The sequence below is a fragment of the Trichophyton benhamiae genome, assembly GCF_000151125.1.
Source record: "Trichophyton benhamiae CBS 112371 chromosome Unknown contig01989.5, whole genome shotgun sequence".
Lineage (NCBI taxonomy): Eukaryota > Fungi > Ascomycota > Eurotiomycetes > Onygenales > Arthrodermataceae > Trichophyton > Trichophyton benhamiae.
Window position 1 is genome coordinate 1,405,809 of NW_003315112.1, and position 16,305 is coordinate 1,422,113.

Here is a 16,305-nt window from a genome sequence, read left to right on the forward strand (position 1 = left end):
CTCCGCACCGCATGAACAAATCCAGGATCCCATGGCCCTGCGGGCGGTTACGCACCCAGCCTCCCTGCTACCGGCCACACCAACCATGCCCTGAAGAAACGAAATCACACCCCAGCCAGGCGATGATGCTTGTGGTCCTCCTTTGCGGTCCCTGCAACCGCCAGGCCCAGGGGGACCCCTTCTCACGTGATAAGCCTAATTTTGATGCCCGTTTTTAACTAAGTGGGTCTTTCCCTTTTGGCTCATCAAAGCCTCAATATAAAAAAAGCAAAACATCCGACCGCATGTTGCTCTCGACAACGACGACAGGAGGTTCGCCAGGGCGAGATGCTATAATTACGACTCCAATAAGCAGACGTGAAGGGCGCTGTTTGCTTGTTAGAAGGGCTACACTAGTTCTTCTAGTGCCCTCCAAGCACCGCATTGGTCGCGCCGATCCCCTGTCCTCTCCAAGCGCCTGGTTCGTGACGGGGATGCAGGGGGCCCCCGCCAATCGATGGACTGGTCACATCTTCTGCACCACAGCCTGCCAATAAGTACGGCGGCTACCCATCCCGTCTCCGTGCAGAGCGAATCGGAAGATGCCAATCTTGACAACCCAGCACATATCGGGAAAGGTTTCATGCACGGTGATTCAGCCGATCCATCGATTCCTTCCTGAAATGGCCCTCCTCGCTAACACTGGAAGAATGCAACAAGATTCTTCCAGACAGAGACTTTGATGTGTGGCGTGGGGGAACAAAATAAGGGACTGGTGGGAATTTTTCATGGTGTGGTGCTAAAAAGGCCCAGCGGTAAACCGTCGCACCGCCTTCGTTGATCGTTCTGGTTGGCCATATCCCGTCATCCGGGGGTTCATTTTTGTGCCCTGTACGATAGATAATATGTGATCCGCCGTTTTCACAATGCGGGGGCTCACTTTTTTCTTCCTTCTTCTTCTCTTTCATAGCTGAAAGAGAGAGAAACTGCTTTGTTTCTCCCGTCTCTGATTTTCCCTGTTTCTTTTGCTCACCGAAAATCCTGCTGAATGTGCTTCGTGCATCGCATACCCGGCCAGTATTCCTGTTAACTGACGTCCGTTGGCCTGACCGTCTTTTTTTTTTTTTAATTTATTACACATCAGATGCCTGATTCCCCTGAGGGACAATTCCAATTGTCTCCCGCCATGCAGTCCTCGAACAAAACCGGGCAGAGCAGCATCAACAGAAGCAGCAGCAACGGCAACATCAATGCTTCTATGCGTGCACACCGCCCTCGAAGGACAAAATCTCCTCGAATGTCTCCTGTTCTCGAGGATACAAAAGTTGGCGGTCAAACTGAAGCTGTGATTTTGCGGATAATCGAAGACACAAATAGTATTATACCATCTCAACAGGCACGTACGGAGCCAAATTATCCAAATAACACGGCATCCAGAGAAGATAAGATTTTTGTCTTTCCACAGCCTCACAGAAGGGTATCTCCGTCGCCGTCATCCATGTCGAGATCAAGCATGCCAAAGTCGGTAGACAGCCAGTCACCACCACCAGTCCCACGGCTAAATGGGAACTCTCAGCATAAGTTTGCTGTCTTTCCTCCTCCCCGGTCATCTACCCCGAACAGATCCAAGTCGACGACTTCCTCGTCACGTAAAAGGGCGAAGACTGTCAGTTCTACAAACTCCCAGGGCGATTCAACCCCGGGAGGATGGTCATCACCTTCGACTTCGGAGGGCGAACCCCGTGATGTTGGCAATTCGCCAGGACAGGACAATTCATCACCTCTTCCTCCACCTCCACCGCCTCCGATGAGATCTATATTTCCTCGATATGATCCTGACCTGCCTCTGAGTCAACAGAGATATTATCCGAATGCAGGATCACCTAGAAGTAGTTCGGACCAAGCACCGTCGCGAGTAGACTATGGATCTCTTTCACCTCCATCTACTTCTGCATGCCCCAGTTCATTTACATCCATCGATGGGCCCATGATCGCTCCAGTGGAATCCCTTGAAAAGCTATGGAATGCCACGTGTGGTGAAAGCTCTGGATCTGATGCCGGCACTTTTCACCTGAATATCCGAAGGTAGGCCTCGTCTGGTATTTTTCATGGGATATCTAGTCTAAAACTAACAACGACGTAGGATTGATTCGTTCACGTATAATATCGGTGCTGGATCTGTGGCTTTCTACACACTGAAGACTGACACAATCAGTGATTTTGAACTTCACAAGACACACCCAACCAAGCCGAACACCAAATCTCCGGTCGTAACCCTCAATCTTGACGACATCCAAAACCGCAGCAGTACTACCATTCCCATTTTCCCGAAACTGGCAGAGATCCTAGCAAGGGAGCAGTCATTAGAATTGGCAAGACAAAATAAGCTATCCCCTGTACAAGCCATGGAAGCCGAGAGTGCTGCAGTGAGCCAAGTGAAAGCAAAGGAGACTTGCCTCTTTGAGTGGCAGGATGCCCAATCACGCTATAAACTACACTACCAGGCGATGATGAACTCCTCACCAGCTACTCCTGGAAGCCGCCCTCAATCAGCCCGGTCAAGCGTGCCTACATGTCTCCTTAATGCATCAGTATCGAACTCTCTACCTCCATTCGGCGGCCCATCATATGGCCCTACCGTTGTCGTGTCAGCTCCTAACAGCGGGTCGTCCTCGAGGGGGACTGATACACCGTTGGCAGCCGTGGATTTAGAGCACATGACTCTTACTATCTTTTCGACCGATATTCTTTCGGCGGTCCCATCGCTGCACAGCATTGATACCCTGGTCGCAGCCATTCTCACCGTAACCGTCTCCAACGAAACCACCAAGCAGGTTCTTGAAAGCATCGACATCTATGCCCCCAAACCAGAGGAATTCCCTGACCCGTACCGGCCTCCAACACCAAGCCCGGCCTCTGTTCTTGCAAACCATACCCCGACCAACAGCAATGGCAGCGCTAACGAGCATTCCAACCCCATTTCGACATCCACCTCCACTCCCAATAACAAGCCTGCTTGTATTGAGGAAGAACGTCGATACTTTACACCAACCGGCAAACAGATCTTCACGACTCAAGCTGAGCGTGAAGAATACGAACAAGAAGCGGAGTTGATGGCGCAGGTTAGGCGAAAACAAAGGAAACCGAAAAGGAACCAGTCGGTATCATCCTGGAAATGGCCTTGGAAAAGACAGCCTGAAGTCGAGGAGATAGACCTTGAAGCTGGCATTGGCAGATCCTCCAACGCAGTCAAGCAACAGCAGCGGCGGCAGCAGGGAGGTGGTGGACATGGCACCACGACAACAACAAAACAGCAGCAGCAGCAGCAGCAACAGCAGCAGAAAAAGAAAAGGAAGCCCGCTCTGATGGTTGAGGAGATTGACGTTGAGCGGTACGGACGGTATGCGGATGGGACACCGCGTGCAGGGGAGAAGTTACCTGGGCCGACCCGGGCAGCGCTGCGGGCGTTATTCTGGTTCTTCTCACTTATAATGTGGTGTCTTACTGCTTGTGTGAAGGGCGTGGCCTGGACGCTTGTTAGTCTCACGCAGTGTGTAAGTGGTAAGAAGGGTTAGTTGAATGGTTTTAAAAAAGGATGTTTAAGTGAACGGTGTACTGGAGGCAGGGCATGGTTAAAAACGGGGTGTTTTTCGGCAGGTGGTTTTTTAGACTTCTTTTTCAACGAGTGTATTTTGTCTAAATATATAGATTTTTAACGGCTGACGGCTACTTTGAATGAAATGATTTTATCCAACGATTCAATTGATTGCTGGCTTATTTATATAGGAGGTTTGTTATTTTCATCAGATGCTACATACACTCTAGCTCAGTTAGAGTGCTGTAGCCAGTCTGGGGTTTGTTTTGGTGGTTCTATTTACTTGTACCTAGGTAGTCTGGTCTATAGGTGAACAGACATAGGTAGATCTATGGATGCATGCAGTACGTATGTATAAAAAAACAGAGTTTTTTTTCGACAGGCAGACAGGCAAGCAAGCAACGCAGCAGGCTGTTGAACGGACATAAAAGAGATAGCACGGCTAAGGCGAAGACGACAAAGGCTGATGGATGCGGGACAGTAAACGAGAAGAATAACGCCGGTACCATGATGATCATCAATCAAGAGAGGAATATGTATGCATATGCAAGAAGTAAAAAGAGGGTATGTATGTATGTAGGTAGGTATCCAAGCCAATGGAGGGAGGGCTGGAGACAAAGAGGTAGGTAGACAGTAGAAGTGAAGAGGACAAACGGGAAGTAAAGAGATAAAAAAAAAAAAAGAAGAAGAAGAAAAAGAATCGGACAAGAAACGATTGACGCGAACGATGGAATATCGGATTCACTGTTTGAAGCTTTTGAAGCTCCTCCATGCGCTGGGGGAAGAGCTGTTGGCACCCGTACTCGGCCTGCCGCTAGGATCGGTCTTGAACTTCCTTGGTCCAGCCAATTGAGATAGCCGATCCTTGCCCTCTCGGATAGCGGCTCTTCGAGCCTGGCGTAGAGTCTCCACGCGAGCCTGGGACAGTTTGAAGCGGCGAGCGAAACAGTCCATCATGAGCTCGTTGGGGTCGATCATGCGCTTGGGAGCGGTCTGGACGACCTGGAAGATCTCCATGGGATCGCCGAGGGAGACGATTTGTTTCTGGTTCATGCGGAAGATGGAGAGGGCAACGCGGAAGAAAGTACGGGAGCCCTCGTAGAATAACACGTCCCAGACGCGTAGGGTTGTTTCGAAGGGCAGAGTGCTGATGAACATGGACATGAGCCAGTTTGTGAGGCCCAGGGTGATATCCGGCAGCCGGGTGGCGGTACTTAGGTTGGGAGGTTTTGATCTGGAGGTTGTAGGGGCAGTGCTGACGACTTTTGTGTAGACGGATGGGAGGGATTCCTTGAGGGCGACCATGAGGATCCAGAGGTCTGCGTTGGCGCCTTCGAGGCTGATTTCGTGTGTGCCCGGGAAGAAGGAGGAGGTGATGATGTGGAGGAGCCAGAAGGCCTTTTCCTCGGGCAAGAAGAGGATGAGGAATCCGGCGATGAAGTTGAGCGACTGGGTATATCCGATATTAGAATTATGTAGGGAAAATGCATATAGTACACGGCGAAGGGACTGGATGATGGGGGTGTCTGGCGAAGATGAGCTGTGTTTGAGATTGCTGCTGCCGCTGCCGCTGGAGGCGCCGGCGTCCTCGGAGGAATCTGGCTTGTAGTGGACGTTGTCTGGGAACGTTCGATGGAGATCCCGCTCAATGTGTTCCTTGTCGTCGTTCATGGGGCTGCGGAGGGCCGTCTCGACGAGGCGTCTGTACAGGCCCGGGTTGCGCCGTATGTAGTCGTATCCGCCGGCGTACCAGAACCAGGCCGCTCCACGGCACTCTGGCGGGATGCCCTTGCGGATGTACTTTTTCAGCTTTGCAGACCGGATGGGGAACGTCGTGGGCACTGCCTCGTCGATGCCGCTCGCCTTGAGCAGCGCATACCACTTCTCGCTCCGGATCTTCTGGTATTCGGCATAGGATTGATACCAGGAGTCGTACTGCTCGACGGTCACGTGGGTGGTTGCTTTTCGAAAGCCATATTGGTCCCGGGTCTTGGTCGGCTTGAGCAGCGGCGGCGGCTCAGAGCTGATGGACAAGTCGATGAAGGGTGGTTGTAGCTGTTTCTGCGGGGGCTGCATGTCTGTTGAAGTAGTAGTAGTAGCAGCAGCAGCAGTATCGGGAGGAGGAGGAGGAGGAGGAGGAGAGGCAGAGGGCGAAGGGAGAGCTGTCCGGGGCCGCGGTGAAGGGCTTTTATCACCAGCAGGCTGGCTGGGAGCAAAGTCGAAGTTGAAGTCGGCGGAGTTGAAGTTGCCCGGCGTCAGTGACTCTGGTTCGGGGGTGTCTGGGGGCGTGCTGGCGGGTTTAATATTATTATTATTATTGTAGTTATCATCCTCGCCGGCACCAGTGCTGAGCAGGGCCCGGACGAGGGCAGCGGACTTCCGCTTAGCAGGCGAGCCGGGAGACGGGTCGTCTGCGAAGCCGTCCAGGTACATATCTATGGCATCGTCGACACTCATATCGCCATAGCCGAGTGTACCCTGGCCCTCCTCCTGGCTGTTGTGCTGCAACTGGTCCTCCTGGCCGCGGTGGTCTCCCTGTTTCCCCCCCTGGCCCTCCTCCTCTGAGATCTTGGGGGACAGCTCCGTGGTCGAGCTGGTCTTGGTGACGACGCTGCTCCTCTCGGTGCCGCTGGTCTGCTCCACGCTGGAGGCCACGGTCATGGCGGACTGCAGGCTGGTCCGCGAGGGCGGCGGGATATCAAAGTGCAGCTCCGGCGTGTAGTAGCGGTGGTTGTTTGGCCGACTTGGCGAGAGGGCCATGGGAGACGGTCTGGGGGAGGGCTTGTCCGCCTGAAACGGCGAGTAGCTCTTCTGCTGCCGGACATTGGGCATGGATGGAGACGGCTTCAGTCGCGGCTGGGGCGAGTAGGGCCGCTGGTAGAAGCGTTGTTGCTGGTGCTGGTGCTGGTACGGCTGGCCTCCTGACGCCGAACCTGAAGCGGGAGCTGTAGCAGCAGGCGAGCCATGGCCACGACCGGCCCCGTCTGCGGGCTGTATCTGCGTAGGAGACTCCGTGAACGAGGCCGCATAGGAGGCCTTCCGCAGGCCAACCGGCGGGTGTTGGTACTGCTGCTGGTGCTGGTACTGCTGCTGGTGATGCTGGTGCTGTCGAAGGGGTCGAAGGCGGGTGGACGACGCACCCTTCCGCACGGCGGGAGACAGCGACGGCGACGGCGAGGAGGAGACAGAGGAGGCGGACGAAGCTGGAGAAGGAGATGGAGATGGAGATGCCGCCGCCGCCGCCTGGCTAGCCGTGCGGGTGTCTGCAGAGGGCCTCCTGGAGCCACGCTGTGTGATCATGGCCACACCAGAGACAGCGGCGCCGCTGGGACATTGGTTCGTTCTGGCCGCGGAGGGAGGAGAGTCGGTCGGTCGACGACGGTCAGCGGCGTCTGTATCTGAGTCGGAGTCGGAGTCTTGAGTCTGAGTCTGGGGCGAGTGTCGAGGCCGCCGTCCATGGCCGGCTGGAGGGAGAAAGACGCAGCTGGGGCGGTGGTTGTTGTTTTTTTTTTGGCGATGGCGATGGCGATGTCGACGTGACTGACGGTGGAGGCTGCAAGGGAGGCCGCCGGGTGGGAATTTTTTCTGGAGCAAGGAAGGCCGCCCGCAGAAACAGCCCTGGAGCGCGCAGCAAGCTCGAAGACGCAGATTTCAGGCGGGCTCAGGCAGAGACGAGGGCCGGTCTGCTCGAGTGGTGAGCCTTGGTCGAGGCGGCTCAGCGAGAGACCAGAAGCGCCTCGTATCCGACATCTCGAGCACCGGCATCGCGGCTGGCGGACACGAGAGCAGGAGGAAGCTATATATATATATATACGGAGTACATGCAGAGAGAGACAGAGAGAGAGAGAGATGGAGACAGAGATGGAGATGGAGATGGAGGAACAAGGCCGTCTACGGTGTTGCTGCGGCGTCTGGGGGAGTGAGTGGCTGCTGGTTCTTTGATATAAGAGCCAACAGAACATCTCCCCGCGGCATCTCTCCATAAATAGGCATTGATGAGACCCTTGTGATTATGCAGGAGGGCCGTCTTTACGCTGGCTGCCTGTCTTCAGACGAGGGTGCTGGTCGCCAACAGGTAGAGATGTACGGGGGTTGGCATATCACACACACTCGCACAGAGACAGACAGCATGGGATCGTGCATAAAGAAGACGCAGAGGCTACACGGGGATGTTACAGGCGGCCGGCAGGGAGCAAGACAGGCTGGCTACTCAGGTGCTCTACGCCCTGTCGTACACGGCGGTGCTGGCTGCAGCCCCGGGAGGACGAGATGGCTCCCGTTCATTCTCAACCTCCGCCAGGCCAGGAGACATCATAGACATCATAGACAGCATAGACACCACGATGAAGAAGACCACGATAAGACGAGGAGACACGCCATGCTGCGAGTGAGCGGCCGCAGGGTTGCTACTAGCTGTCTTCAGACCATGCAGGCTCGCGTACGGTGCATACGGAGGCCTACCAAATACGGAGCACGGAGTATGCATATAGCAATATTTGGTAGCAGCTCACGACGACGACGGCAGCGTTTGATACAGCTCGAGCAGCAAAGGAAGAGCTTAAATATGTTACAGCCACTGCCACGGCCCTTGAAATCGCCGAACCAGAGACCAGAGAGAGGGAGGTTGGCTGCCTCCAGCAGAGTCGACCCCTGGTTTCAACCCTTGGCCCGCCGGAACCCAATATCAACGCCTGTTCTCTCGCCACGGTCTCCCATCCCAGGCTATATCGTGAGAGTTCGAGATGATGATGATGATGCTCGTCTACAGAGTACATACATCTCTCTCTGTCTCTCGGTATGGACTCGACCTGGGACACATCTCTGACTAAGGACGGCTCGACGGTGATCCAGGAGGCCAGCGAAGGGAAGGATTGGCATCTACCCCAGCTCCCCGACGACGAGGCCTACGTATGCACCCATCGACTGCGCTGTCGCTCGTAATATGATGCCGCGGGAACTGGATGGCCGCTGCAGCGCTGTCTGCTGTCTGCTGGACAAGCGGTTTCACGATTCACGCACCCTCTGCGCCTGTGGAAGGCAAAGCGACTCCCTCCTCGTCTTCCTCCTCTTCTCCTTGGACAATGGCTCCTCGACGGATCCGCTTAGCATGCTCCACCGGCTCAGCACAAGAGGAGGGCTGTTTCACCCGTTGTGCCTGTTGTTGGCCATCATCATCTATGGCTGCCACCGCGATGCATCTTGGTCTGATGTACTCCGTACAGAGTGCCAGAGTGTCTGGTAGCTGGTACGCTGGTACTCCGGGCCCAGGCACATCCACCGGGCTGCCAGCCATGTACCGGTGACCAAGGACTGTTCTTCCAGCAAGCTTCTTCTCTGTCCTACTGGGCTCACATGCGACCCAGCGTCACAGATAGACATTCTCCCTTTCGACTGTTCACTTTATATATATTATTATACTTAGGACGATCGGAATCATCCTCCAGGGACCCGGTTCGCAGACAAGCAGCATCGCCGGCCAGCCTTCTAGGGCTTTTCTTTTCTTTTCCTCCGCCGCCTCTCCCTCTCCTCGCTTGCACGAGGCTTCTTCTTCTTCTTCTTCTTCTTCTCTTTCTCCTTCTTCTCCTTTCCCTTCGCTTTCGGTTTTGCCCCCCTTCTCCTCGGTCGAACTGCAATCATTCATTCTTGCGAGTTCAGCCTCTCGCTTCCCTTTTTTTTTATATGACCCCCTTTTCAACGCCCAGGGGAGAATACCGCTTCTTCCCTCTCTCCACGGCCCTGCTAGACCTGCATTAATATAGACCTTGCTTCTTCTTCTTCTTCTTGGGCCTTTTTTTTTTTTTACCTTTCTTATCTACTTCTCGCAGCGATGGCCTCCAAGGCAGGACCTTTGGCAAAGCCGTTTATCGACACCCGATGGGCTGATGTACGTGCAATATCAACCGCCCTCCCTGCCCCCCAGAGAAAAGTGATCAATATCAGAATCAGATCGGAGATGCGATTATTGATTAACTAGACCTTGCGACTCCACCGGCCACTGAATTTGTGCTGACCCCGTCTCGACAATCGTCAACTTAATAGGGCCTCCGAGGAATCGCTGCTCTCTTCGTCGTTGCCAGCCATGTCACCCTCTGCTTTGCTCGCAGCGTCATGCCGCCCTCCATATCGACCGACGGGCCCCGGAGGCTGTTCCAGAACCCTTACCTGCGCCTCATCGGCCAGGGAAACGCTGCCGTCTCCGTCTTCCTCGTCCTCCTGGGCTTCGTCAACTCCCTCAAGACAATCCAGCTGATCCGCTCCGGCTGCCACCAGGACGCCCTCTCTACTCTCTCGGTTGGCGCATTCAGACGAACGGGCCGGCTCATGCTCCCGGCCACTGCGGCAACGCTGGTCTCCTTCTCTCTGTGCAATCTCGGCCTCTACGGCCTTGCCAGGAGCTCGGATGCCTACTGGACCATGACCACCGCCGCGGCCCCGAGCCCGACCATACTAGACGGCATCAAGAGCGTGGCCTGGGAGATGATTGCTGTCTGGATCGTGGGAGAAAACAGGTACGACCAGCCGCAGTGGGCGCTGGCGCATCTGTTCAAGGGCTCGTTCTTCATCTACATGGTTCTCCTGGCAACCGCCAGTGCCACCCCGGCCTTTAGACTTATCGCTCTCTCCATCCTCTATGCCTGGGGCTGGATTGCCGGCGACAGTACGTTTACCCCCACCCTCTCACAGTACTTTATATACATAATACTAACCGAATGTATAGCCATTGTTCGACCAAATGTATTCGCCGGCATGATCCTCGCTGAACTGACCTACCTCCCGGCACCAAGGAAGTCCAAAGCGACAACTGTCATCCCTTACCTCGTCGTCGCATTGGGCCTCTATCTCTGCTCCTTTCCCGACCGCTTCGCCGACCAGGCCCAATGGTCCCGCCAGCTCGAAGAGCTCGGCCGCATCATCTTCCCCAAAAACGCCGCCATGGGCCGTGCCTGGCCCAACATCGGCGCACAGCTCCTCTGCTTCGCCGTCATGTACTCGCCTCAAATGCGCCACTTCCTCTCACACAAATGGCTGCACTGGATCGGAAGCCTCAGTTTCGCCCTCTACCTCCTCCACGGCATGCTCATGCGTACCGTCCTCGTATGGCTTGTCTTTGGACCCAACTACCTCCTCGGCATCACCAAGCCAGGCAAACTCGCAGATGGGACCGACGGCCAAGTCGTGCCCCAGCCAGGCGACCTGATCATCGTATGCTTGCTGCCCGTCTTCTTCGCCATCCTGCTCCTCGTATGCTCTCTCTGGAATCGCTTCGTCGAGCCATACTTTGGCTACGCGACCGCCGGTCTCGAGTCATTCGCCAAATCGCTCTGTCGGAACCAGTGGCCCTTTAACTCGCTGAATTCAACGCCGAATGGCGAGAAATCCATCCTGCCCACTACTCGCAGGGATTGAGATGTCGTCACTTTTGCTACGGACTTCTGCTGCTGTCTCATGTTACATCCCCTTTGGTGTGACACAGAGGCACAGCAGATTACTTCCTTTTTTTTCTATTTTCCTTTTTTTTCGTGTATATTTGTACCATGTTCCATCGAAGTCGGGGTTCCATCAGCTGCCCTTCTACCACCTTGCTGGTTTTTCTCCTTTTTTTTTCCTTTTTTTTATCCCGACGGTTCATTGATCGGAGTTGATGCTGATTTGTCCATTTTGGCCTGATACTAACCATGTAGCGTTTTCCTTCTGGTTTTGTGTTATTTACAAGACGCATTTATTTCCCAACCTCCTCATTCGCCATTTTGCATGAAAGATAGAAGATCATATCCGACTGAGATGGCATTCTTGAGATACCTTGTTATGTCCGGCATATACTTCTTGTATACCACGCATATTTCAAAGACTAGACGAAGCGGTTTTTTACCCATCAATACAAAAATAGTAATGCATTTTATCTGCATCCATACATACACGCATCCAAGGAACTGTAGAAGTCGAAACAATGCCAATCAATCGCCCAGGATTAAAAGAAAAGAAAAGAAAAACATGCGTCATGATAGTCATGTTCTAAAACACCGTCTCTTCGTCTATACATCCACCCCGGCCCTCTCCCTGTTGCCCTCACGCACATCTATTTCCCTTCCCCTCCATTCCCCGAAGCATACTTCCTCGTCCAATCCCTCGCGATCTTCTCGTACTGTTTCCGATCGTTACTGTATTGCTCTGCGATCCTCCCTTCCACCGCATCATCCGGCATCGGCTCCACAAGAAGCTGTCTCGCAAACTCCAGCACGGCATATAACTTCGACGACGGCTTCCATTCATCTGACTTGAGCATACCCAGACACATCGTTCCCTTGTCGTCGTTGGAGACGTTGGGATGGTATATTTTCGTAGCGAAGGAGACGGTCGGCGGCTTAAAGGGATAGTCTGTTGGTAGAGTGAGTCTGATCTCGAATATTCCGCCCTGCAGTTGTAGATAATATCATTAGCAGTGTGGCTGGACCCGAGAAGGTAACGGTGACGCACTTGGTACGGTGAGCCCTCGGGGCCTTTCATCTCGACGCTCCATTTGTATAAGTCCGAGTCATCTGCCAGAGCGACCGTGACGCCGTCTGGAGGCGAGCTTAGAAGCTCGTTGAGTTCCTATTACACCCCCCATGGTCATCGGTTAGCCCATGGCTACTAGATAGATGCACTATACAATATGGGCCATAAGGTACCTTTGAAATGCGCTTCTGACTCGCCATGACGCCGTCTCCGAGTATCGAGTAGCCGAACGCACGACTTCCAAAATTTCGCCTGGATGTGTATCGAACAGGCCAGACAAACGACTCGGCGAGGAATCACTGCCCTTTTATATGCCGGCGCTTGATGTTGGATGCTAGGCAGCAGCAGGCAAGGGCTCGCGGGGTAGTCAGCTAAAACTGTTGGATAACCAACTAGTTAACTAGCGGGCGAGACAAGGATATTTATTTCAGCCAGTGGGAAGGGCTGCCAGGCTCCAGGCTGCTGTACTGCTGGCTGGACTAGCGTATGCGACGGCAAAGGCGCTGGAGATTCGACTCGCGGGTCGCTTGGTGTGTTGAGCTTTTGAGGCGAAAGTTGACTTTGGCTTCCGCGAAAAGTCGGGTGAGGCTGATCTGCCCCTTTTAGTCATTTAGTCATCCTGGAGAATAGCCGATTGACCAGACTGGCCGGAGCTATTTTTCTTTGATGACCTACGAAAGAGATCCGGGCTCTTCATTGGAGGCTTCGAGGAGCGATATTGGATACTGCTCATTGTATCCGTGAAGCCCGACCCCATAGTAACTAGTGAGCTACCATATTGAATGCGTTTCTCTACGAAGTACAGACACCTCTAGTTGGAGAAGCCTCTAGAGATATAGGACATTTATCGCGAACATAAAGGTCCCGGGGCTTGTCCGCAGGGTCCCTTGGTGTTAGTTGGTCCAGCCTCAGATGGCTGGCATAATCCGCGTGCTTCCATAGCTGGACGTATTACACGAACTTGTTTGCATCGCAAGAAACTCGTTGTGTTACGGTACTCTGTTTGATATCACAGTGGGCATGGTAGAGTATGTTTTGTAGCTCCTACAAGCAACGTCGTAATACCTCTGCCCTTAAATGTAATACGATGGCGTGACTCACCAACGACTGGCCATTTGAGCGCTTTCAAACCCAGCCGGGTTGGATCGGTCAAGGCGTCCCGTCTTGACGTCATGCTATTGCTTGATCCTTGTTAGTTCTTGTCGGAGCCTGCCGAGAAATTCCTGCAGAAATTTAGATGCGCAAACGAATGGAGGCTCCCAGCACCAGCAACGAAACAACTCTACAGCGGTTGTCTTATTTATCAGCCCATACCCACTTGATAATCAGGTGCTACCCGGTGGCCCGAGGAGAAGAAATACCAAGTTAAAGGGCATTCAAGGATGTAGTGGCCTGTCTGAACATGTAGAACGCATATGGAGTCGCAAAAGAGTGGGTGAAATCCAGTTGTCAAAATATGGATTTCGTCAAGTGCAAAGACTGAGGAAATTGGCTATCTCCTGACCCTCCTAGCCGCCAACATCACTTCCGATCCACCCATTTTGTTCCTCTACCCTGATCCTCCACTGGACTTGATATGACGATAAATGTACTCCCCGCTGAAGCCTTTTTCTCCGACTTGTAGATGTGAATCGAAACCACTGGCATGAACGCCAAGCAATGGCTATGACGCCATTTAAGTTCAAAGCGGGCCGGGCCGCTGATGCTTATTATAGACACACGCAGAGAGGCTCAACATTTGTCTTCGTCTTTCTTGGAAGTGCGTACGGATTAATGGGGTTGAATATTTTTGTTCTGTTGGTAGACGAGTATGCTGACTAGCTTTTCGAAAGAGACAACAGTATCAGCAAATATTTACATATAGAACAGGCCAGATGTTCTCAAGAGGAATAGTTTTCTCGAGACACTCGACTCTACAAGGTTGGTTCTTGGGAAAAGTTGAAAGGTACAGCTAGAGGGCTCACTGCCACGGGTACTTCATACAGTCGGAGAGACGCGACTGGATATGTATCAGTTACGATAACACATTTTGCGATGGTAAGCAGGAAAGGTACCCCTTGGGCAAATCTTCGCGGGTACTCTTCCAAAGGTAAATCAAACAGCTATCCTTTTCTACTCGGCAAAACATCCATGTTTGCGCTATTTTATTGGTTATGTATCAATTTTTATGGACTCACGCGTAGATAGTAGTTGAGTGAACAGGGTAATTAATTGTGTTGATATTATTTTTAGTTTTATGTAAGTAGAAGAACTGCTCTTCACAAGCACTGCCAGTTTCAGAACAAATTATCCCAGAATTAAGTAAGAGATTAATATATCCATTCATTTCCATCCCATTAAACGAGGTATCATATATCGTTAAGAGAAAAAAAGCCCGTTGAACTCCAGAAGATTTTTTTCCGTTTCCATGTCACATCCAATTCGTCCGCTCGCTGATAACCCAAGAATCCCAAAAAAGCACTTTTAATGACTGAAAATGTCGGTTTGTTCGGCACGTTGATTGAATGAACCACTTATCGGAGAGCAAGGTAAGTGGCCTCGGCGTGGGCAGCCTTTCGCTCCTTGGAGTCGTAGGACTTGGGGCTGCCAATGCGGGTCTTGGAGTTAGAGCGGGACAAGACCGGGGTAGATGGCATAGTGCGCTTTCCATTGTCAAGAGAAGTGCGAGGAGTGTGGAAGCGGGAAGAAGCAGCCGAGAAGGCGTTCATGGAGTCGCGCTTCATGTGAGGAAGCTCGAAGGAGGCGTAGTGGATGGCGAAGTCGGTAGCGTTGGAGGCCATTGTGATTGTTTTAAGTTGTTTGGTTGAGGTGGTGTTTGTAGAAGTAGATATGATTAGGTTGTTTGTTGTTGCTGTTGAGTATAGACTCGAGTGGATGGCAAGTAGATCGTTGATTGATTGTTGTCTTGGTGTTGCGTTGTGTGGATGTCTGATTGTTGTGGATGCTGATGATGATGAGAAGGACGAAAACTCGAGGGATGGAGCTCCTTCTTATAGACGTCCCGTCGACCACTTTCGGTGCCTGTAGGAAGTTTCTAGTTACCCGTGGGCCCACGACGGTACCGTGGGCATGGCCGCACAACCCGCCCTGGCCCCCCTCGACCCTTTCGTCGTCGCCATCCGCCAGCGTCTTCTGTCTACTTCTTTTTTGCTTTGTAAATCCTTCCGTGTATAAAACTTAAAAGAGCGGGTCCGATCCCCTGCGGGTCTGTGCCTGGATTAGTCAGGTCGTCTGACTAATGACACCCCGTGACGTCACTTTCCGTCGCTTTTCGTCGACCTCAACTTCGACTTCATTCGCCTTTTGCTGCTTTGCAACCCGCGTGTTGATGTCTACGAATACGGGCCCGCGGCTGCGATGACTCGGCTGAGCGTGCGGTGCTCTGTGTCATCGGCCTCGTACAGTGCGAAAGGCGTCGCGGGAACAGTCAGACCATCGCATCAGACCATGTAAAAATAGCTTCGGGAAACAGAGACTTTTCCACGGCCCCTCCAGCGAAAAATTTTTCCCAAAAATTTTACACGCCTGCCTGGCTCGCAATTCCCGCCGAGGGCTTCTAGACGCGCGAGCGGATCGTTTGGCATAGCCAATGGCATGCAAGAACAGGCATCGGGCCGTCGCGATAAAAAAAGACTGCGCAATTTTTGCAGCCTGACCTGCAGCGTCTGCACCCTGGACGTCATCCACTTCGAATCTTCCCTGCCTCAGCTGGCGCCGGGCGTCTAGGCTGGGATGAACCAGCGCCAGCACCGGCTCAGTGTGCCCTGTGCACAGATGATGGCTGGGCTCACCGGAGCTTCCCGTCCGCCTGCTAAGGTCCTGGCACACATTTGCGCGAAGCCTACAGAGGACGGAGTACCAAGCTTGGTCTCGGAGTACGGCTAGCCATGCACGTGTAGTGCGTAGGGCGCTGAGTGTTATTATTGCTAGGTTTCATTTAGACGTGAGATGTATCGGAGTCCATTATTCCTCGAATTATCCGGATGGGAGGCACCTTGTGCAAGCGATTCCCGTTTCTCTGGGCCAACTATGGAACAGTACCCGAAATACAATTTGAGAATAGATGAAGCGGATGGATCGATATACGCCGTATCCATTCATCTGTCCACGATTCCACGAGGCATGCTCGAATTTTTCGTCCAAGGTAGTTGGAAAAAGTTAACGCGCAATGCTGGATGGATATGATTTTCGGATCTTCAGCCTGGTGGGTGGTGGCCAGACTTCACCTTGCAAGG

At 52.9% G+C, this 16,305-nt stretch overlaps 4 protein-coding genes across 4 annotated transcripts; 2 read left to right on the forward strand and 2 right to left on the reverse strand.

Moving 5' to 3' along the window:
* Positions 1 to 1,123: 1,123 nt before the first annotated feature.
* ARB_05204 (conserved proline-rich protein) lies at positions 1,124 to 3,554 on the forward strand (the record flags this gene model as incomplete). Its single annotated transcript, XM_003016864.1, has 2 exons — positions 1,124 to 2,064; positions 2,123 to 3,554. 2 exons carry the CDS (start codon positions 1,124 to 1,126, stop codon positions 3,552 to 3,554), a joined length of 2,373 nt encoding a protein of 790 aa, XP_003016910.1.
* Positions 3,555 to 4,315: 761 nt separating this feature from the next.
* On the reverse strand, positions 4,316 to 9,215 carry ARB_05205 (GTPase activating protein (Gyp3), putative; the record flags this gene model as incomplete). Its single annotated transcript, XM_003016865.1, has 7 exons — positions 4,316 to 6,862; positions 6,883 to 7,257; positions 7,389 to 7,620; positions 7,810 to 7,980; positions 8,036 to 8,399; positions 8,594 to 8,913; positions 8,974 to 9,215. 7 exons carry the CDS (start codon positions 9,213 to 9,215, stop codon positions 4,316 to 4,318), a joined length of 4,251 nt encoding a protein of 1,416 aa, XP_003016911.1.
* Positions 9,216 to 9,401: 186 nt separating this feature from the next.
* Positions 9,402 to 10,981, forward strand: ARB_05206 (uncharacterized protein; the record flags this gene model as incomplete). The annotated part of the gene is made up of 2 exons (XM_003016866.1): positions 9,402 to 9,458; positions 9,614 to 10,981. 2 exons carry the CDS (start codon positions 9,402 to 9,404, stop codon positions 10,979 to 10,981), a joined length of 1,425 nt encoding a protein of 474 aa, XP_003016912.1.
* Positions 10,982 to 14,583: 3,602 nt separating this feature from the next.
* ARB_05207 (uncharacterized protein) lies at positions 14,584 to 14,850 on the reverse strand (the record flags this gene model as incomplete). Its single annotated transcript, XM_003016867.1, has 1 exon — positions 14,584 to 14,850. One exon carries the CDS (start codon positions 14,848 to 14,850, stop codon positions 14,584 to 14,586), a length of 267 nt encoding a protein of 88 aa, XP_003016913.1.
* Positions 14,851 to 16,305: the final 1,455 nt, after the last annotated feature.